The sequence below is a fragment of the Argiope bruennichi genome, chromosome 8 (assembly GCF_947563725.1).
Source record: "Argiope bruennichi chromosome 8, qqArgBrue1.1, whole genome shotgun sequence".
Lineage (NCBI taxonomy): Eukaryota > Metazoa > Arthropoda > Arachnida > Araneae > Araneidae > Argiope > Argiope bruennichi.
In genome coordinates, this window is record NC_079158.1 from 78,628,331 (window position 1) to 78,653,439 (window position 25,109).

A 25,109-nucleotide genomic window follows, 5' to 3' on the forward strand; every position below is an offset into this window, starting at 1 on the left:
AATTCTAAAAATAAATAAATAGATAGTATACTGAAAGCTATACTCAAATCTTCCAAGTAAACATTGCAGAATAGAATGAATTACTGCATCTTCAATATAAAGAATTCCAAATTGATAGACAATTTTGGATACACTAAAAAAAAGGAAAAAAAACCTCAGAAACAGAAAGAATACTTACAACCTAAAGATGAATAACAATGATTCATTTTTGATATACTTGATATCTCATGAACAAAGAGAACAAGGACCTCAAGCAATTAAAGATCTATACATTCTCTGAATCCACAGATAGTGTACTTTAAATTATACTCAAACTCTTCCAATTAAACATTACGAAATTGAATCAATTACTGCGGTTTCAATGTAGCAAATTTTTAATTGATATTCAGTTTCATATACACCAAAATAAGATCAGTAACAGAAAGAGCATTTTAAAGACTGTAAATAATTATTCATTCTTAATGTACTTGATATTTCAAGAATAGAGAGAACACGCAATGAAAAATATAAATTCTTAGATTCCCCTGATAACACATTTAAAACGATGCTCAAATTCTTCCAGTTAAGTATTTCGGAATGTTATGGACAGTGGCTCCAGCGTAACAAATTCCTAATTGATAGACAATTTCAAACACACCCTAGTAAACGCAGAAATAGAAGGCACTTGCGCTCTAAAGATAGTAAATTGTGCAGTGGTTGCTTCCTAATCTACAAACAACGGCTTCATCACGCGATTTCCGTATTAGGAGCAATTTGATGTTGCCTAAGAATCATTTGCAGAGATGGTTGTGTAGAAAATGAAAGCGTAACCAACACATTTCATCAGCTTAATGTAGTCTTTTGTGGGACTGAAAAGCTTTCCTGGCCATGCTTAAGAATGCCATTCTCCAAATCGCCCGAGCATTCGCGAATGATTAGACTTCCATTTTCGCCTGGTTTATGTTATCAAATAATTCTGTAGTTTCGTGTAAAAATAGATTAATGCATTCCTAATTGCAACTTATTTGGGAAATGGGTATGGATGAATAGAGGAATGGCTAAACAAAAATGATTCGATATTTCCAGCTTGGAATATAATTATTATGTATAATGTATAATTATATAACACATAATACTTTATGAAGTGTTTCTCGTCATATACATTATAATGTACATAATCATTCAAATCTTTTATAATAAGGTTCATAATTTGCTTTTAATTTTTTACTGATTCACATTCCTTTTATGCATATCCTATGTTTCAAAAAATTGAGGACCTCCCGCTGGTACGGTGTGGTGTGGAGAGGGGGCGTGCCAGCTGAGGTGTCGTCTTCGTCATCTGACCGCGGTTCAAATTTATGAGGTCCATCCCAAAATAGCCCTAGTGTTGCTTTGCAATGGAATGTTAAAAAAACTAAACTGAACTCAAGAGATTGAGCTAATTGAGTTATTAATATTAGTCATTTTATTCTTTACACTAGACTATTAATTGAACATATCTGTAATAATTTTTCAGATTTCCTTTTTAAACAATTTTAATAAGTTGAAACTGAAATATACTTAGGAAAAAATATACTCTGATAAATATATTTCTAATTGAATTATAAACTTATTCATAGATATTTTTATTTAAACGCCATGGCTCCACCTACCTATTGCAAATAAATAGGTAGATGTAAAAGTTTGCAGAGAAAACACGTAAATATAGAATAAAGTATAAGAAAAGAAAAACATATAAAAATCAGTAAAATACATGAAACGTTCATATTACCGATTACAGAATATTAGATAATACATAAAATAATACATACAAATCATTCAGAATAATACATACAAATAAAATAATTCAGTAAAAGACACAATAATCATTTTAAAATATACATGAACGTTCCTCAGAAGGCAAAGGTTTTAAAACATTTAAGTAAAACCATTTACAAGTTGAAGTGAGCTAAATTTGATAAATAATCACTACAAAGATAAAAATGCAAAGTAAATGCATGATAGGAATGCATAAATAAGATTATTAGAGAAAATAAAAAAAAGTTAAATATAGAAGCCATGAAGGCAGATGAGAGAGGGAAAGTAAAAATATGATAGACAGAAACAAACAACTTGGAATTGGAGAGTAATTAAGAAATGGCAAAAGAATGCCCTTGAAAAGTTTTGATTTCAAAAATTGGTCTTTGAATATTAACGAATATATTAACAAATACATTATTCATCTCAAAATATCTTCATTTCTAAATGCGTACAATTCATATCCAGCAATAAATGCAACTCCTAAAAAAATCGTATATTATTGAAATTTTTTTCTAAGAAACAAACTTCCAAAGAAATAGTAATCTTTTCCAAAGTAATTGCAATGCCCTTGAAACAAGAACATGTCTATATAAAATAGTTTTATTTATTATTTTTCCAAATAATTTATTTAAGAAAATGATATCATGTTTATAAAGCATTACAAATTTTTCAATTTTGGTATATTTTAAATATTTTAATTTATATAAGAAGTATTTTAAACCCTTTAAATATCGGAATACTTGCCTCAATTCAAATATATAAACAGAGATTTGAATTGTAAACTAAACGAAATTTTCTTTCAGGTATTTATGATTACATTTTTTTTTTTTTACCTTTCTCAAGAAGAAATAAGTTGAATTTTTCATTCATGAATAATTATAAAATTTAAAATTTGAAAGAAATGCTATAATTTCGGGATTGATTAAATTTAAATGAAAAATTTATTGCTCTGATGTATTTTTCTGATTTTTTTATACTTTATTTAAATATGTAAATGGATTTTTAGAAGGGGGTTTGAGTTTCATTCGGATAAATATTTCTTTACAAAAAATTTGAATTTTTTTTTGAATCCACCTAAAAAGATATTTAGAATTATTATTTATTATTTTTTATCACTAAGCTTATATTATTTTATGATTTTTATTTGATTAAAAGTTCGGATAAATATTTCTTTACAGAAAATTTGAATTTTTTTTTTTTTGAATCCAGCTAAAAAGATATTTAGAATTATTATTTATTATTTTCTATTATTTTTTTTATCACTAAGCTTATATTATTTTGTGATTTTTTTATTTCATTTCAATATATTATTATAATTTAAAGTAAAATTAAAGTCTACGTATTTTTAAAATTTCTACAATTTTTATTCTTCATTGATAAAAAAAGAAAAAAGTATCAATCGAATATTTTCTTTAGATTTCAGAATTTATACGTTGTTTGAATAATGAAATCAAATACAAATATGAATTATATTCATCCCTATTATATAACAACATTTATCTTCGTATCTTCTACAGATCTAATTTTGTTCTTGCAAGGAATACTTCAGTGAAAATAAACGTACAAATCTAGCAGATTCAAAATGTATTTCCTTAAACAATCTAATTTTATTTTCATTTTCAAAAGAGATGAGCATTAAAGAAAAGATTGACGTTCTTTAAACAAACTTTAAGTATTGAAAAGCTAGTTTCAACAAATACAAAGATGATTTTTCTAGTTTCACATTTAAACAATTTCTCTTCATATCAAACAAGATTGCTCTGTCAGTTTTAATTTCAAAATGATATATATGTTGGTGTTCGTAGGAAGAAAAACAATTAATGAAAAAGAATATTTTATCTTATCTTAAATCATGGTAGGACATTGTATTACTTTACATACGTTATCCCTAAGTAAAACCTGGATGAATGCATTATTTATTGAGCAATTTCATTGAATCATTTTTCCATATCTTTCATAAATATTTAGGATTATATGTATTTATTTATTTTGAAAATGGATACCTTGTTTTTAAATTTCACAATGATGAAGTCTACACATCGATTCATAGAATTTGTTTTCAAATACGCGGTTTTCGTGGTAAAATAGCATTTCTATTTTTATCTTAACATATTAATGTTTGCATGCTGGATACTATTTTTAAGTTGCATAGTAAATCTTGCAATGTATTTAATGGAAAAAATTATTCTTTAATGTGATCCATTGAATCCAGTGTTAAAGAATTTGAAATTTATGTGTTTAATAAGGAAAGAGTTTTGCAAAATCTTAATAAGATTTTTTTGATTAAAATTTGATTGAAATTTTAATATTTTCTTTTAAGTGAAGTCGAAGTGTATTATTTTATATCATTTCATAAACTAAAAGCATTTTTTCATGATTCCACTTTTATTTCGACACAACATTTACTTTAATTTTAATAAGCCATAAAATATATTTTCAATTTCATTACTAACTTTATTACTAACTGTTTTATTACTTAATTTATTCCACGGCCATTGCTATGATACTAAATGCATTTTTTATATTCATATGCGATCGTTGTTATTTTTAAGAATAAAAATTTAAATTTATATTATAAAGAGGCAGATGAATCAAATCTAAAATTTTAGTCATGTTTGTTGTTCCGGGTAGACGCTGGAATTAGCTTTATTTTTTTAGATACATATTTGTATATTTTAGCTTAAATATGTATTTTGCGCTTGAATTGAAAAATAAACATTTTAAATAGTATTTTATTTTATGATCTAGTTATAATTATAAAATGTTGATTTATTAATATGTTTAATTAGATTCTTGCCTTTTAGTAGATATATTAAAAACTGTGTTTTGAAATACATTTTGTAAAAGCTGAGTAATTAATTTTATGCAATTTAAATTATTAATCACCCTTTTATATTATATATTTTTAACATTATAATTTAAGCTGAATATTGATTAAAAATCATATTATTTAATAACATAGCAATGTATCTTTGAAATAAGATCAATTATTTTAATCAAACTAAATAATTCAATTTACATAATAAAAAAATTTTGCTATGTAACTAACAAGGAATTCAATTGCCCAAACGTGGTGATGTATACATTTCAATCTCTATACAGTATGAAAATATGTAGTTAATTTTTAAAAAAAATTAACATTTTAATGCCAAGAAATTTTTATTTTGGGCTACAAAAGAAGAAGATAGCTTCTTTTTAATTGGAGGTACAAGGAAAAAAATTCAAACATTTTTTTTCTGATCTCATTCATAATTTCTTTAGATAAAGCATCTTTTTCCACCCTTAATTTTCGAACAGAGAGTGGAAGGAGATGGAAGAAAATGAAACTGATAAAAGATTTTGAATAAGTATCATGTGCTTAGATTAGAAAGCAATGGAATTATCACGGATAAAAAAAATCTTTTTTCATTGAAAAAATTTACAAATAAAAGTTCTGAGTTGCGATGAGGCAATAATATATTCATTTTTCACTAACGTGTTTATCCGGAATGGAAATAAACTTTAGAGAAATGCTCATTTCTTAATTTTTCACCATATATATATATATATATATATATATATATATATATATATATATATATATATATATATATATATATATATATATATATATATATATATATAATATAAAGAAATAGCACGAATTATTCTGAAATATTTCTTACCATATTACAACTGATATAGAGAGATTATATATTTCTTTCAAAATTACTTATGCAAAATAAAAAATAATGTATATGATTTTATATATAATCATAGATATAAAATCATTTAATCAGTTGCCAACGTAAGATTTCTGTATTTAAGAGGCTGAATCCACAAACACTTGAAAAGAAATTATTCAAAATACGAATAAAATAGAGCCCCAACCCAAAGTTTTGTTTGATTTTACACTTCCTATTTTTTTCATTCAATTTTTAAAAGATATTAATCCACAATAATTTTCATTTCAAAATAAATTATTTCAACAAATTGCATTTATTTTCTACTAGCTATTACTCGCGAATTCGTCCGCTTGTAAATTTTGATGTGTATGTATGAGAGCCGACGGTCTGATCAAAATGTAAAATATTATCAAACCGTATCATTAAAGTGCTGTTGAAAACAAGAGTCTGATATGATATAATCAAGAAACTTGAAACTCATTGAAAGATCTAAGGAAAAATTTGTAATTTTAAAAAAATTCTAATACCATAATGTATACAACATTATTGTTACAATAAATGACTTATTATTTTCCATCAGCACATGCAAGTTTTGGGCACTTGGAATACATAAACAACCAACATATAATTGACCGTGTGAGAAACATGATAACATGACTGTGTGGGCTCAAATTAACGAGTGCCACTTTTAAGGTATAGCTCTCGGATTTGTTGAACGTCTTTGTAAAAGCCAATTTTAAGGGAAATTGCAACCTCTTGAAACAAAATGGCAAGTTGTTCGGAATAATATGTATACGGGGAATTAAAACGCTGTGTCATTTAGCAGCTCCTGTAATAGTGATAGCTTTTAGAATATTACTGGCAAACTCTGTGATACGAAAGGTACATCAAGATATCGCATCATCAGAGCTGGAACGCCAATTTTAAGCCCCATCATATGCGAAGGTACACCTGTTAACTCTGGGGAATTGAGAAATTCAACGGGATAGGCAGTATTATCGTCATTAGCCATCAGTGTCTATGGATGTGTATAGTTTTGAACTTCTGACGATCGTGTCTAAATTCATTTATTTTATTGACTCACTCGTTCTTTGGCGACAACACTGCATTTTCACACAACCACTCTTCATTATGTATATTTACCTCCAGTTGGGAAAAGCTTGATAAGTTCATTTTCTGTAGCTACTGGATAGGAAAATTCTTCTGAAAATAGAATTATCCCATCTGCATCCGTTTCTAGACGCCTCTCTTCAATTTGCAGAATCTGATTTGCAAAGAGACCCGACTCGTGGTCGTTGTATTGTTGGACGCGCATGTTGCACGTAAGATGGAGCTTCTCAATCCTAGAACACAGAGGCAACGCCTTGAGACATGCGTTTATTTCATCCACCAGTGTGGCTCTCTGAGTAACTGGCAGTGTCTGTCTAAAATTGCCTGCTAGCAAAACGACTACGCCGCCCATCACAGCCTGGTTGCCTCGGATATCTTGCAGATTGCGATTTAACACCTCTAATGCCTGCTTGTGCGATATTGTGCACTCTTTCCAAACTATTAATTTGCATTGCTGCAAAAGGACTCCCCGGACGCTGTTTTTGATGATGCTGCATGTTGGAGTATCTTTGCTTGCAAGATTAAGCGGCAATTTGAAAACGGAATGTGCAGTCCGGACACCGCTAAGCAAATTTGCAGCAATGCCTGAGGAAGCTACAGCCAAAACTATATTGCGCTCCTTCAGAAGTTGAGTTAGCAGAAGATTCAGCACAAACGTCTTACCCGTACCCCCAAGGTGCGTCAAGTAAGAATAGCCCCTCCTGTCCACTATTCACTCTGCGCAGAACGTTTCATAGGCTTGACACTGCTTGCGAAGCAATCGTAGTGCCATTTGATTGAACTGCGCTGCTAAAACTGCGGTGCCGTAGATTAGTTCCTTTACAACTTCGCTTGATAATTCCCCTCTTTAGCGCGGTGTGGTGGGTCTTCTAATAAAGCGTCCTTGTATTTATCCCACAACTGAAGAGGGTTTGATAGTCTAAAAGATAAAATTACAAAGATAAAAGTTTGATAGATAAAATTGCAAATAGGTCCTAGCCCGAGTTTTATTACTCCTCTTTAAAAGATTATATTAACGTTTTCTGGGGATTTAAAAAAACTATCAAACTAAAAAAAAACAAAACTCACCTAAAAACAATTTATTTACATTGTATATCTGAAATAAAACAAAACAGCAAAACAAGTCCGTATTTCTTTAAAAACAAGCCAAGTCTATTATATTTATCAATCGAGATTGAGATAGCTACAACGGCATAATACGCATACTTTTTAAACTTTTAATTAAAATGAAAATACAGTTGACAACAATCGGAACACACTACGCAGGCGTAAATTTTGCATGAATTTTCTACGCCAATTGGGGTAACGCATTGCAGATTAGAAATTTTAAATTTTCTTTATTCTATTATATTTTAATTTAAAAGTACTTCAGATTGAATCCGAAAGATTGATTAATTAACAATTTTTAATTTTAAATGCAATAAACACTAAGAAAATAAACAAAATCGTTTGAAATATTCGGTCGAAAACATTTTAAGCCTAACCTCGTTAGCGTGGAAAAACTGAAACCTTAATCATTTGGCGGTGGGGAAATGAAAATATTTTTGATGGGAAAGTTAGGTTTTAATTAGCAAAAAATAACTACTCAATTAACCGGAATAAATAGTAGCATATATCCTATTTCAGACTATAATATATCTCTATGCTAAATTTCATCCAATTCCGTACTGCTGTTTTGGCGTGATTGACTAACAAACACCCATCCATCTATCTAAACTTTCACATTTATAATATTAGTATAGATTTTAAAGTATATGAAATCACTCAAAGAACATACGTTTCGCTACATTTATAAACTATTTTAGTTTTGCCGATTTACTTCCAACATATCTTTTCACACTTGTTCAAAGTAATTTTTATTCCAATTATTTTTCTACTTTGTACGCTTACGGATATACCGTCAGAAACCTACTATTACATTTTTTCCCAGATTTCTCTATCCCAATTACCTATGCTTACTGAAAAGAAATGCACTTCATAATCCAAAACTTCTCTTTATTTTTAAGCTGTTCTAATTTATTTTCCTTTATTTTCTATAGACACTAGTATTAAAATTTGAGTGCTGATAGTTGATATTTTTATTTCAATCTAAATAATCCAGCAAATCAATTGCTGCCTGTACACAATAACAAATATCAACTGAATGAATATTCTGGAACTGAAGCTTTCTCCTTATATCTCTAAGAAAACACTCTAGATCGAAGATCTCACCCACGGAGTGCATTAAAGCAGAGGAAAAATTATTAAACCCATTACCTTCCCATAGGCACTTGTATTAAAATTTGAGTGCTAATAGAAAATGATTTTATTTCAAACTAAATATTCCAGCTAATCCTTTGCTCACCGTTACACAATAATGAATATCAAAATCTTAAAGCCGACATCAAACTGTAGATTTCTCTCTATCTCAAGAAGCAAAAAGGCCTAGATCGAAGATCTCACTCACTGAGTGCATTAAGGCCAAGCAAAAATTATTAAACCCATTACCGCAACTTCTCCGAAATCCGTATTCCGACCACGAGGCTCGTCTCCTGAAAGCAGAATAAATAATGTAACAGGGAAAAAGGTTATATGCGGTAAATTATTTGAGCCTTTTCTCCCGGACCCAAGACTATTGATTCCCATTAAGCGCGGATCATTAGATCCGCTTTTCAGGGGAGGGGGCATCAGTCTTACGGCCGTCGTGGTCACATCAATCACCCCGACTGTGATTGCTTGCCCTTGGAGCAGGGACACGGACGGAGATAAAAATACACCGATACGGGCTTCTTACAACGCAGCCAGCGACGAAAGGAGGTCGCCTTTGCTCACTGTATTGTCTTGGAAGATATGATTTACTTTTAGGGTAGTTAAAAGGTTTTCTTGGAGTAAATCGAGATAAGTTTGTTTGTAGGAGACATATTTATTAATGAAATGCAATGATATTAATAAAAGCAAAATAAATCTAATTACTGTAAAAGCTGATTTAGAATATATTTGCATTAGAATGGAAAATAAGAAATTCTAAATATGCATAGATCTTTTTAATAATTGTAAAGATTTTTATCAGTAGTCATATTTGTTTGTAATGCGATAGCCAATTGTATAACTTGCTATTTTTTTTCTACTTTTCATATTGCTCTGCTTTTTTTTCATGATTATTTTAACAGATATTAGATTTATTTTTATTATAGTTAAATGACTTTTTCCGAAAAAGTAGAGATAGGTTTGGTTCTAGGAGACTATTAATAAAATACAAAGATATAATAATAGAAAAACAGGTTTAATCATTATAAAAGTTGATTTAGGACATATCAGTGTTAGAATGGGAAATAAGAAATTCTTTATATGCATAGATATTTTTAATAATTGCAAATTTTATCAGTCGGCATATTTATTTGTAATGCAACAGCCAAATCAATAACTAGTTTTCTTTCGTTGTAATATTTTTCTGCTTTTTCTCATAACTATGATAATAGATTGACTTATTTACTTCAGAGATTTTCTGAATATTTTATCATATTTTAATTTATTTTACCATATTTCTGCTTTTTTCATAATAATTATTATAAATCTTAAATTGACTTTCAAAGTAGTTAAATGGCTTTCTTCGAGAAAATAGAAATAAGTTTGTTTGTAGGAGACTTAATAAATTACCAGGATTTTAATAAAAGTAAAACATGGTAAATAACTGCACGTTTTAAAATGTATTGACATTAGAATGGGAAAAAAGAAATTCTAAATATGCATAGTTTTTTTTTTTATTACTTGCATAGAATTTTATCAGTTGTTATATTTAATTGTAACGTTATAGCCAATTGAATAACTTGCTATTTTTTCCTTTTTATATTGTTGTGATTCACGATTATAATAATAAATATTATATCTTTGATAGTGATTTATGTCTTTTGTTTAAGCTGTTGATTTAAAATATCGCAGATGGTATAAATATTCGAATATAAATTTTAGTTCCACTTTCGCTTTCTATCTATTGAGTCTATTTTGAGGAATCAAAGACAAGACATTTCTTATTTTGTATCATAAGTTTCACCATATGATGAAGCATGTCTCAAAAGTATATGGACAGGCGATTTTTTGAAATAACAGTTCAAAAAATGAAGCAATTATCATGAAAAAAATAATAAGCATCTGTAATCCTAATATAAGTTTATTACAACAAAGAAATACAGTATAGTTTTTATAGAATATGTGTAAAAAATAATAAAAATTGGCTGTTCCAAAAGTATATGGACTTTTCAAATATTTTGTATTTAAATTCAAATTTTGGATCCATTGCTTTTAATTATATTGAAAATCCTATCAGGCAGGCTTCTAACTAAATTTTGAAGAAAGTGCGGCTCTAAAGAAAACCAACTCTGCTCTACTTGTTGCTTTAATTCCTGAATAGTCGAAAATTGAAGACCATGAGCATACACATCCCGTGCAAGTACTCCCCAAAGGTTTTCCATGGGATTCAGGTCTGGACTAATAGCTGGCCGGTCTATAACAGTCACTTGATTCTGAGTAAACCAAGCTGTTGTTGAGTGAGAGGTGTGAATCGACGCATTATCCTGTTTGAATTTCCAGTTTTTCCCTCCTAGGGTATTTCCAATTGGAAGTAGATTGCTTTTGAGGATATTTTGATAATCTTCAGAGGTCTGTCGACCATCAAGAAAAGCAATATCAGTTGCTCCGTTGAAGCAGAATGCGCCCCACGCCATGAGAGAATCCCTTCCTTGTTGTCGACTAAAGAACTCACGAGGTTCCCGTCGTAAAGCATGGCAGTAGCCATCAGGGCCATCTAAATTGAATTTTTTTTTTGTCACTGAAAAAAACATTTAACCATTCATCCGTCCAATGCATGTACTTTTTAGCCCAAAGGACGCGTGCTTTTCTGTGGTGCAATTTCAGCCGACGCATTGTCCGACGCATTCTGCGATATCTATGAAATTTGCTTGACTGTATGCGATGATGAACAGTAGATCTTGAAATTGGAAACGCCAAAGTCCTCGTAATTTCAAGAGTGGACTTCTTCTGGGTTGAACCTGCGCGCAAATTCCCTCTCTATCTTGTCGCTTGGATGTTTTTCTTGGCCTTCCTGAACGCATTTTTGCAATAGAATTTGCATCTTTCGACAAAATTTCATAAATTCCAGATCTGCTACGCTTCATTTGTTTGGCAATATCAGAAACTTTAATATTTTGAGCTAATTTAGCTATAATCCAAATTTTAGCTATATCAGGAGCAGAGAATTGAACGTTGATATACATTTTAAAACTACTCTAGAATTGAAGAACGAGCTGCGATTTTATACTCCGAAGTTGTTACGTCAGATGTATAGACCGCAGACTATGCAAATGTTTGGTACAGAAGAAATAAAAGCGATTTTTTTTTCATTGCCCATATATTTTTGGGACATCATATTTTGAATTTTATTTTTTTACACACAATATGTGATACAAGTATAATATTTCTGTATTGTAATATACGTATTTTATGATTCCATATGCTAATTATTTTTGTCTTGATCCTTGCTTTATTCTTTCAACGGTTACTTCAAAAAATCTCATGTCCATATACTTTTGAGACGCACTTTATAATTGTTTCTTGCTAGATTTCTTCTCACAGATGCACAAATCTCTAGAAAAATCCCAAAGTTCTTCGTCATGCCATAATGCTGATAAAATCACAATCTCATTTTATTCGGGGACATGATATATTATGAAAATATAAGAGTACATATGTATATGTAATTCAAAATTGCAAAGGTAATCAAGGATAGGATTTAGAAAAGAACATGAAATGCTTTTTTAAAGAAATATTATTAAAAATTTTACCTGCCCTTTGCACTTTCAGTGTAAAAAAAAAAAAAAACCATTATTCACGGAATTATTGTAAACAAAAAATATCTAGAATCACCTTTTTCATAAAAAGGTAAAGATAATAATACACAGACATAATTTTTTGTAACTTTCGAGGGAACTTCAGATGATTGTCGGTGCTTGCTGTATTATCTCGGAAGATAAAGTTTATTTTGAGTTTTGAATATGTGCAGTCTAAAATGTGAAAAGAAAAAAAATTATTGCCTTATAATTATTAATAATATACCAGCCTCACCTGAGTTCAAATCAATTGACTACGGACTTCTGCTTCACTTTTTATAGTCTCCTTAAAAGACCTTCAAATATTCTAGAAATTTCCTATATCTGCAAAACTAATCGATATATCATCGAAATTCCAGCAGATCCAAGAAATTTAGTTTTTATCTCCACTGTATCCAAATGGGTTCCAGGTTTGTTACCAATCTCTGGAAGGTCATTAGTGGGGCATGCAATCAGCATAAGTCAAAGCTATTTATAAAATTTTCTACTTTATGACTCAACTAACAATTTAGAAAAGCAATGATGCACATTTGTAATAATGCGATTCGCTTAAATAAGCTGGAACAAAGAATACGTCAGATAAGAAAAAATATATATACTGGTACACCTAATTTGGAGCACATTCAACAATATACGATATTTAATAAATAACCTTCAGATTATCAAATAAAAATCTTTGAATATATAATTATGCTCTTTAAGGGTAATTGGAGTATAAATGAGCAAATGCTAGCTTTTTTCAACAGATTCAAATCCAGATTTCATAGATTTTTTCATATGCTAGACTTTTTACTTCCCACGTGAATCTACAAATGAAAATATTTCTTTCTTCATCAAATCTGAAAAGGCAGAAATAAGCAGACAGCATCCACGTATTTCTTCCGTTTGAATCCTCAAATGTAAAGGTTTATTTTTTTCTTTGCTTATTTCACGGCTGTGAATAAGAAATAGAAAATATTTCATGCTTTAGAATTTGCGAATATCCAATCACACGTTACAGTGCAGCGAACATTCTATAAAAAAATGGTATAAGTAATCAAAGCTACAGAGTGTTCTAAGTTGTTTCAAATCCAGTGCACTAAAAGGACAATTGAAAAACGAATTATTTCATAGGATGTAGCGGTTAGAGAAAGATAGTTATGTATACATCTCATATTATTCTATTTTTCAGTCTAGCACTGAACTGAATATTTCGCTACTAAATGCTTGGAAATTTTTACATCATCACATATGTCTGTAATTCTTTTACATGCAGTTGCTGAATTAAATAAAAACTTTCGATGTTGAAATGATATATATATAATCTAGTATCTATAAGAGAATCTGGATTACCATAAAGTTTTCTTTAGTTGCCGTTGATGCGTAATGTAATAAGTAAATGCAGAATAATTGTAATAGTAGCAATTCATTGGAAATTTACGTTTATCTCTGTTTTATCAGGTGTTATTTAATTTAATAATTGCAATACATTTTGAAATATAAGTCCTTTAATCTTGGAAATTATTTGGTTATATTCTTGTATCTGTATTATTAGTAATATTTTTAATCTAATATAAATTTACAGTTTTAATATAGTTTTTACGAATGATCTAAAAGAAGCAGAAGCTAAGAAATTTCAAAATACTGGCTGAGAATATTTAAATAACACATAAATTTATGACCACTGATATCGATTGTATTAGTGAAGAAATATTATGAATATATCTATTATAATGAAAAACTAATGTTGAATTCCAATCGAACATATTATTAAAAATATTTCGCTTGAATAAATTTATTATTCTTAAGAAATGATTTAACACTTACTAATGAAACAAGATAGTGTTTTTAGTTTCTTTTCCATCAGTGGCACTTTTCTTTCTTCATTATTATTTTTATGTTTTCCGTGAAGCAAGAACACCAGCAAGTAATACAAATACATCGATAAGCGTTAGAGGTATCTTTGTGGCTGACAATGCAACCGATGACGAATGAAAGTAGCCTTTGATCTGTGGCTAACTCTATTGTCTAGAAAGATGGATATGTTTTTGACTTTGAGGGCATTTAATGCTAAGGTTTTCTGTAAGAAAAGCAAAAGACGATGGCTACAGAAATTTTATAACTATAAATAATATATTACGTGCTAAATTACATTTAAATAATATAAGACCGCTATGAATGCTAAAAAGAATTTAACGAAGATTAGGAAAAAATAAATATATTAAAAAGAAGAAAGAGAAAGGTAAAAGAAAAATGAAAAATATATATTACTTTCTTTATTTACAATGAATCAAGATAGGTGACTATGTTAAAAGGTCGATTTTTTTGTGAAACTGATATTTTATTTTTAATATTCGTAATACTTAAGAAAGTTATATATATATGTCATTAAATTTTTTTCTATGTCTGTTTTTTGAGGAATTATACGTATTTTAATATTTGTATTTACATACATTTTGATGCTATTTTACATTTTAACATGCTATTTGGTCAAATTTTAATTTTTGATGGAATTTTCTTACTAAGAATCTCATAAATTAAAATCTGATACTCATTTTCTTCAAGTTTAATATAATAATTTTTAGTATGTTCTGCAGTTCTTAACATAGAAAATAAGCAATCTATTCATTAAGAAATATTTCATAATTGTTTTAGGGCTTTCAAATGTTAAAAATTTGAAAATTTTGTAACATTTATGCCAAACTCCAGTATTTAAAACTTTTATAAAAATACAGCTTATTTTTTACTTCTGTAACTAGAAAATAATTTTATTAAGATATATACAAAATTTTAAGTAAATAATTTGATAAACCTCTAAATTAGAAGATTTTTGAATTATGCCATTGTTTAACCAAAAAAAAAGCCCTTCTTTTCAATTAAAACTTTTGTCACTTAACTGGCATATTTTCGTTTCATAGATGTTTTTCCTCTCTTTATATGCAAATCCGTATTACAAATCCATCTTTTTTATGCAACTTTTAAAAAGCATAACTGTTTTCGAATGCTTTTCAAAAACTCCATGATGAACGTAATCACATATCTTACTAAAAGGAAGTGACACTATTTCTGACTAACCGTCTTTAGTAAGGAATTTAACGAAATCTTCACTTCTCCTTGATGATTTAGGTTGCATTTAATTTCAAATAAATTTCTTAAATATAAGTTATTATAACAATTTAGAGTCAAGGACTTTATGAACAAATAATATTTAAGCATCAAATTGTAATGGACATTAAAGAGTAAAAATTTAATCATATAAAATGTGCTCTGTTCTCTGTACATGCATATGACTTTTCTAATGAAAATCAATCCCATAACATAATTAAAATGTAATTTCCCAGCTAATTGATTCCCTTTGTTTAGCAAAATACATTTAACTAATATTACTCTTTTATTCGTTCTGTTTATTACATAGACATTAATTAATACTTTTATTGAATTCTTCCTTCGCTCTTAATAATGTAAAGAAAATCATCGTCGTAAGTATGTAACAATTCAGCTTATTTAACTTTCAGGATATATTTTTCTTTTAAAATGTTTTTCTGCAGAAATTTTTATATGTCTTTATATTACTTATGTAGCGTAGCATATACTTTTACAGATTATTGTACATGCACGAATTTGGTAATGAATTTAAAAAAAATCTCGATGATAACAATTTTAAAGAAATTATTAATAAATAAAATAATTTAATTGCTGATTTTTTAATTGATAATTTTTTCTGAACACTGTGTTAAAAATTGTAGAACAAATCTTCAGCTCATTTAAACTGCAGGATGGATCTGATTCTTTTAGCACTGCCGAAAAATAAAAAAATACTAAAAATAAAAGGCTTAATTTTTAAGACTTAATACTTAAACTAAATACAAAATATTTGTTTCTATAAAAAAACAAAGCTTTAATGAAAGAGAAAAAATCATGTTAGTAAAATGATATTGTCAGAATTTTCTCTGAATTCATAAATAAAGAGAATATTAACAGTATTGAGGAGCAGAAAAATAAATGATAAACTTTCAAAAGGTAAATAAGTATTAAAAAAAACTAAAGAAATTAATTAATATGAAAAAGAATTTAATAGAATTTAGGTATATTGATATTTGGACAGATTGGATTTTTAATATTTTCCAGACATATATTTATCATTAGACTCACATTCTTCTTGACAAATACAACAATCAGTTTTGGAAAAAAAATATTTCATTTTTGTTAAAATTATTTTTCAAAACTAACCTGTTTCATAAACAACAATGAATTAATTGTTACATTCTTTCCTACAACATTTATTCATCTTTTGTAACTTTTTCTTGAAATATTTTTCATTATAATAATTACTTATTTTTATGCATAGATTAGTATGCTGGTTTATATCATGTTTCATTTTTTCTAAACTCTAAATTTTTTTTAAATGAAATTTTATTATCAGTTTTTATTGAATTCTTTATAAGTCACATTTCGAAGCTTTGTACAATGTATGCATTTATTTTTCATTGTGTTCTCAACTGTTTTAATAATTTAATAATTTAATTAATAGATTCATCTCAATAAATCTTTCATACTAGGCAAACATCATTAGCAATAGTAAATATGTGAAAAAAATAATTAAATTTTGTTATATTTGCATTAATGAATTATGGAATTTATCAGATAATAATATAAAAAAATAGTAAAAGTAAAAAAAAAATGTTTTAACTGTTTTGTCTTATTTATGGAATAATGGGCAAAACATATATATTTAAATTTAAATATCGGTGTCAAAAAAAAAGCATAAAAATATAAAAAAAGGGTGATAAATTATTGAGAAAATTAAAAGACGAATAATTTATAAATATTCATTAAAAATTAAAAGATTTTATGAATGTGAATTATAATTATTATAAATTCATATTTTCTTAAAACATTTATATAAGAATTCAGTGCATTAATTCATTTGTTTTTAATTCTCCTTATTTTCATAAATCTGCTAAAGTGCATTTAATAAAAGTATATTTTTCTTTAATTGCAGCATTCGCCAACTAGCTGTTCGAAGCGATTTTTATAGCATTAATTGAATTGTATCAATCAATTATGAGGAACTACATTTTCCCACACGAAATGAAAGTTATTCTACTATGCATGCATAATAAACTTAAATAATGTTGTTTGGTAGCATGATCAGTTCAGTTATTTGTAAGAAATCTCTAAAACAATGGAAAAAAGGAGAAACAGATCACCATTGATGATAAAATTAAGTCATGAACCTTCAATTGAAAGGAAAATTGAAGATATCTTATCAGTGGTTAAGGGTTAGCAATTGGTTCTTTGGTTTTCCCAATAATTTTATATTAATTCTGATAATAAAACCTGATAAAAAATCATAAAAAAACTACTATGTGATTTTTGATTAATTTTATTTATTTATAATAATGATTTCTATTTCCAGTTCCAATCCAAGTGAGAGTAAGTCCAGCTCAGCAAACTATATCTGTTGGTCAAGCTACCCACTTCAACTGCACAGTGTCGGGCTTCCCGATTTATGGAGTCACATGGACCAAAAATCTGCGTCCTGTCTTGACGAATGAGAGAATCCGTGTCCTTGGCAACGATGTCTTGTCCATCAACTCGGTGGTTCGTGATGACAGAGGTGTATATCAATGCTTCGCTCACAACCATTTTGATTCTGCGCAAGGCTCGGGAGCTTTGCTATTAGGAGGTATGATATTTTATTCAATTCGAGATACAATTTTATTCAAACTAATTTATTTTAATTTTTTTTAATATAGAATCTCGTGTTTGAGCATTTTATATGGTCATGGATTTAAAACTTTGAAAGTTTGACATTTACGTATTTTTGACAATAATACAATATTATAAACTTTTCTTGTGTTATATTATCAATTAATGACTTATTTAATTTGTTTATCTCCATAAGGGTAATACTATATTTCAGCAAATTTCACAAAAATTCAGGATTCACAATACATATATAATAAAGATAATTAAAGTACATTTAAAATACGAAATATTAATATTTTAATACACTAATAAAGGTGTGCTTTTAAATACTGTTATAATTAAATTTATTTATTTGTAGAATTTCAATTACGAGATGTAATTGGCAAAAAAAAAATATTTGTATATTGGCTAATAATCGTAATAATGAATATTTGAGGATAAAAATGCTTTGGCTCAAAGGGAAAATTTAAAGATTAGCGCTGTCTTGCTGCAGTTTTCTTCTTTTAGTATATGAGATATCATGATGATTATAAAAAGAAATAAGTCTTAACAAGATTGAGAAGTAAAAAAGAAATATTTTATACAGTAACTGCTCATAGAGTTTTTGATAATCTCTTTGTCGAACCAAGGTTAGTTTCCCTTGATCTATAAAATTAAAAAGGAATAAATGTTATTTTAGGGGAACTTATTTAATTAAAATTAGTCATTTATTTTTGAAGCATACATGCACAGATTCGAATGCCACATTACAGAATAATAAATTCAAATTTGGTGATTATAGTTGATTTTATTTTCCCGTTTCTGCACCATACTTATTAAAAGGAAAGTTTTGTAATTTGACTAGTGAAACCAATTGAAAGAGTGAGGATAAATGTTCTTTGAAAACTAATAGAAACCATCATTACAATTTCTTTCAGTAAAGGCATTCTGGAACGAAACATTCATTGTAGTTTAAGCAATTTTGGAAAAATACAGTCTTTTATATTGAAAAAAAATATTTTATTGCACACAAATCTAAAAGTAAATTATAAGAGATCAAAAGTTTGAATTTTATTTTGTATGCTGCCATTCGTTTTAAAATTATAAATTATTGATTCCTAGAAGTTTTTGGAATTCAGATACATAATTAGTGCTAAACAAAAAAGAATGACAAATTAGTCAATTATAATAGAACAACGCAATGCTCAGTTGTAAATTTCAAATGAATAAAACTATTTTCGTCTAAAAGAAATTCAGTTTAAAGATTTTTTTTTCTATTTGAAAATCGTCTAGGTATATTAATATAGATTATATTTTATAAAAATATGATTCTTTATTCATATTTCTCCGTTTGCAGCTCCTAAGAAGTTTTTTTATAATGACATGATTCAATTCTCTTTTTAATTAATTCTTTTATTAATTTCAGTAAAAATATTCCACCTTGAGTTACTTCTTATATTCTATTTTAACAATAACAATATTTCAAAAATTTTACTTAGCAGACGTTGAGCAATGACGTCCTATTCATTGTTTATTCTTAACAAATATTCAAAAATTAAAAATACACCCACACTGAAATTAATTTCAAATTTATGTAAAAATATCTTCATTTTTTAAACCTCTGTAATTTAAAAATGCTATTACCTCTATAGAAATTACAAATCATATCTAGTATTCAAAAAAAAAATGTAAAAATATATTTTACTTTTCATCCTGTTTTCAATTCAAACAATTGAGGAAAAAAAGCACACGTTATTTTTGTTTATAGAATGTTATTGTCTACTGGAGCAGACACAAAATCGTCTACTCTTGTTTCAAGTTAAAAAATAAAATTAGAACTCGAAAATATGATTTTACTAGTTTTTATTATGTTCTAACATTTATAAATTTGAAACATCAAATTAAATTAGGAAATTTCTTCTTTTTTATTACAATGTAAAATTTGTAGAGGTTGTAAATAATGAAGAAATTTTTATTTTTTTATTTAAAAGGCAAAGTGAACAAGATGTTTTTACCTGAATATAAAAGGGTAACAAGAAATAATTGTTTTAAGGAAGTATTTTAATAATTTTATGGCTGAATACTTTGCTTCAGTTTTTGTTTTAGAGCAGAAAAGATTGAACAGATAGTCCTTGACTGTAAAAAGTGGATCATAGTTTGAATTTTAATGAATCACATTGAAGAAGAAAAAAGTGTAATGCTTTTTTTTTATTCTCTAAAACGCTATCTGATTTAATTCAATTAGATTAGATACCCTATATTAGGAACCCTATCTGATTTTCGTTCGATTAGATATTTTTATGGGTATTTGTTATAACCTTAAGAAATATTTTATTAAACAAATTAGTGATATTTAAAGCTAAAAAATGCAAATCATGTGAATAGTATTAGAACAAAGTGTAAGAAATCTGAGTCGTAATTTAATATATTTGGGTTGAAATTTCAAAAGCAAAGAATCTAAAAATTAAGAAGCATTCACTCCAAAGTATTAGAAAACTGAAGTCTGTACCATTTTCTAAAAGAGTGCATTGTTTTCAATTGCAGGATATCATTTCCACATGCCATTTTTCACACATTACCAAAACGTTACGTCAAAATCCAAACATTAAGTAAACAGCATTTCAAGTGAGGCTTCTGTTATTGGATTTACGCAGCATTAACGGGCGGAGGTCGATTACTGACTCTGAAATTGAGTTTTAGATTCTTGATGGTGATTGGGCATGGTCGCAAATGGGCATTAATAAATCAAAATTAATGCTTGAGCCGTGTCCTCCTTGCAGTTGACACGGGCAACGAAGTTTAAATGCATGATAAGGCTTTACGACAGTTGATTGCGAGTATACATCATCCAAGAATTGAATGGGAGATAGAGTGCTTTCCGATTTTATTTGGAATTAATTCGCAAAGTGGTTTTGAGAGATGTGGTATACAGTAGAATTTGGGCTGTGAAATTCGCTGAAATCAAACTGTTAGTTGGTTTAAGGAAAGCCAGAAAATACTGATGTGTATTGTCTCAGTAGAACGTATGTTCATTAGAGATCAAATCAGTATTATTGATTACACTTACCGAACATTTTATTGACTAATCACCTATAGTGATTAGTTGATTCGCCAAGAATATTACCGATATTTAATTTCGGTTAAATCGTTTAGATATAATTTTGTGTTCATCAATTGCAGACATTGATCAAATTGTTAGACATAAAAGCTGTGTTGTTATAATTGTCTTATATGTTCTGTCAATGTGTACATGAGACCCATGACATCATAGAACAATTTAAAACTTATACGATCAGTTTGTATGTTCGCGGTATATGACTTCACTTTTTATGTCTTGAATACTTCTTAAATATTTGGCAGGATTTTTCTTCTCTATCTCCCAACATTGGAAGGAAAAGAAGCAGTTAAATATTTGATTAAACTATTAAAGTGGTTTGAATTTACGAGCAATAATATATTTTTTTTTCTTGTTGGGGTAAAGCAACATAGATAAATAAATAAATTTTAAAAAATACCAATATATAAAAAAATTACATAAGAATTAAATTGGTATCATTCAAAAAACATTCTTTTAATGACAAAATTCAGCATACATTTTATTTAAATAAAAATTTTTAAAAAAATCTTAAGCACTCACCCTGAGATACATATTCCACGCTTCCTGAGTATATATGTGTCAAATTTGGTAACTGTTGGAATCAATACAAACTTCCACACACACGTTCATCTATGTTATTAATAGAGATGTACAGAAGATCAATATTTTCCATTTCTTCATTTTAACGCATTTAATTCGTTTGATTTTATTGGTGTCATTTAGCATTTGTATTTATATTTATAAATACTATATATTATTGAGCCAAATAATATAATTAGCATCAATGATTATTCTTTCTTCAATTATATTAATATATTTCAGTGCGTTTACAGAAACGGTTATAGTTCACAAAACGAGAGATAATAAATACCATAGCACTTATTGTATTTATGCGTGGGAGTTTTATGATGTCGAAATATATCAAAGATATTATTCCAAACTCTGATTTTAACAACCAGACGAATTTACACTGACTTAAATAATAAGAACGCTAATTTATAGTTAGAACTGAAATAAAATTTTGCCAAGAAAGTTATTATTTATCACGGTTATTTCGAAATATGATGGATTTTTGTTGATAAATTAAGCATTAAAAGATGATAGAATTGCGGCTACAAATATTAGCATCCAAAGTTATTATTTACATCTTCAGATAATCTGATTAAAGTTCAGAATTAAAGTATGTGCTATTGTGTTAGGCCATGAAATAACAAAGAATGGTCATAACTTCATTCCCAGATTGCAGAATTATTATAAAAATATTACTATAATTTGGCACATGGTTATTTATAACCATTTTATTATTATTTATATAATTTATAAAGGTGTTTTTTTATATAAAACCATTTACATATGTAAATTTCAATGTGAATACCTTTGCTAGTTAAAAGAATATCAAATAGTGAAGATTTGTTTTTCGTTGATTCCATTTTAATGGCAATCAAATGCAAAGTTAATATTTCTTCATTAGTCAGTCAGTCATTAGTTCATCAAAATGCAAAGTTAATTTTTCACAAAAGTATTTAGGAACTCGATTCTTTGATGGTAATAAATTCATATTATTATATTCACTGATATTTTTTGAAAAAAATTTATGGATTTAAATGCAAGCTTCCCTTCTGAAGATGAAGGTGTACTTTCGATTACTGTGTAATTTAAATAGAATGATAAATTCAAAATAAAAGATATGTGTAAAAACATATAATTCTTATAAGCAGATATAAAATCAAAATACATTATATATAGTTTTAAATTCCATATTGAAACATCATTTAAAAATCAACAAATATCAAACATTACCTAAGAAGTAATTTTTTGGAAATTTTGAGGAACATCTCAAAGAAGTTCGTCTGCTTTAAGAACGTTCTAATAAATAAATATATGAAAATAAAAAAATCTTTTCACCAAAAGTGCATGTTCTTTAGTTATTTCATTTATTTTTCATCGTATGTACAAGACATTTGACAGTTTAGTCGTATGTCAAGTTTTAGTCTTGTGACAAGACTTAATGCAAATTTCAAATACGTATAATTTCAATAGAGATAAACGAATTCCAAATGACATTTTATATATTGGCGAAATGTTGTTAGCCTAAATGTAAACAATGAGGCGAGTATTAGATGTAAGCTATTTAACACGAGGCTCCTGATATTCGACTTGTACTGAAATAGAATCTGATTTTGAAGCTGAATTTTGTACTCTTGATGGTAATTGGACTCAGTCGAAAATGGGCATTAACAAATTAATGCTTTAATCATGTCCGTTTTGAATTAACACAGCCCCTGAAGTGGAATTGCTCTGTGAGTCATTACGAGAGTCGATAGTGGGCTTAGATAATCCAAGAATAGATATGTGCTTTTCGATTTTATTTTAACCATATCAGTAAAGCGGTTTCCAGAAATTGTTAAGTGGGAATATGTAACTCCGGATTGTAGGTTGAAATGAAATTTTTAATCGAAATATTGTCAGAGGTGAATTTAAGTAGTTGATATGTCTACATAGTTTGTGTTAAGAGATCCTCTTTTCAAGATCAATCTAGTATCATATTTCCACATATTTTTAACTTTATCAAATTGTCAATTATTTATTTTAGGCTGATTTGTGAGAATGTCTATTTTCATTTTATTGTAACTCCTAACTGTGTGGTATCCGCATTTTTATTCAATAATTTAAAAAGACGCACAGTACTAATGTTAATATTATCCTGTTACTTAATGATTCATAGAATTTCTATTTTATTATAAATTTATTTATTTGTTATCTATTTATTCTATAATAAATTTTCAATCGACCTATTTGGAGATCTTCATTATCCAAGTGGCAACTGCCTGGCTTGCTTATACGAAAATTAGCTACTAATTGCCACACTTTTCTGAATGTTAGATTACATCAATTATTTGTTGAACTTTAAAACTTTATAGCATTTTCTATTTTGCTGACAAGTATTATTGAATTGGGAATTTTATAGTAAAAAAAGATAAATTTGTTGCGGTTGTATTTATTTACTTGCCGCTTTTGGCAAACAGTGCTTGTTTTTAACAGTGCTATTGAAGAAAAACAAGATAATAAATAAATCACAGAGGGAAGAATGAAAACAGTTTAACTGTCAGAGGATCAATGAAATATTATGCATACAAATATTTTTGGAATACTGAAAAAAATTCAAGAAATTCTGTACAACAAAATTAGTATCATTAAAATATTAAAACGATGTAAAATATAGGCCTAATTTTATCTGTGCTGTTAGGTCATTCTTGAAGTTTAACACGGTTAAATGGGGAATTCTCTTTAATATTTAATTAATTATATTTCAAATAAAATAATTGCTCTACGGTGAACATTTTCTCCTCTAAAGTATATATTCGTCAAACATTGTACCTCTAGGTAAAACGGTGCACCACAAATGCACAAAAGAATGTTTACGGAAGTATAAAAACAATTAAAATACCGTGAATAAAAAAAAAAGAAGTGTGTAAAAGTGAGTAAAACAAGATAAAAAAAACATGGAAATACATTCATCAAGTTTGAAAATACACAAGTATCGACCTACTGAGAAATTCATTAACTACACAAACAATATTCCATTGAGAATTGGAAGTCATAACTTCAGTTTCTAAAACACTTTAGTAATCATATATATATTGTTACGGAACTTCAATTCCACTAATACTGCTAAGTCCGTAAATTCACCGGGTTCGCTTGTAGTGGGTGTATGGTTTGTAAACAATCAGCGGGCCTCTGTAGAAAACAGCAACGACGTTTATTTAACATGAAGACACTAATACCAAGACGACAAATACGTACAGCAGAGACGAACACCCAGCAGCACACTACAACAGACAGTAGACCACAAGTAGATACTGACCACAACACACAAAGCCGCCTGACAAAATTCAGCAGGAGAGTGGGTCATCGGAACTTCGCTCT

At 28.0% G+C, this 25,109-nt stretch overlaps 1 protein-coding gene across 5 annotated transcripts in view; it reads left to right on the forward strand.

Moving 5' to 3' along the window:
- Positions 1–25,109, forward strand: part of LOC129981869 (cell adhesion molecule Dscam2-like) — a 614,065-nt gene that overhangs the window by 244,677 nt on the left and 344,279 nt on the right. For all 5 annotated transcript variants that reach the window (XM_056092905.1, XM_056092906.1, XM_056092909.1 and 2 more), the window contains exon 6: positions 17,814–18,083. In XM_056092905.1, coding sequence (XP_055948880.1) covers positions 17,814–18,083 — 270 coding nt within the window. The remainder of the gene's footprint in view (positions 1–17,813; positions 18,084–25,109) is intronic.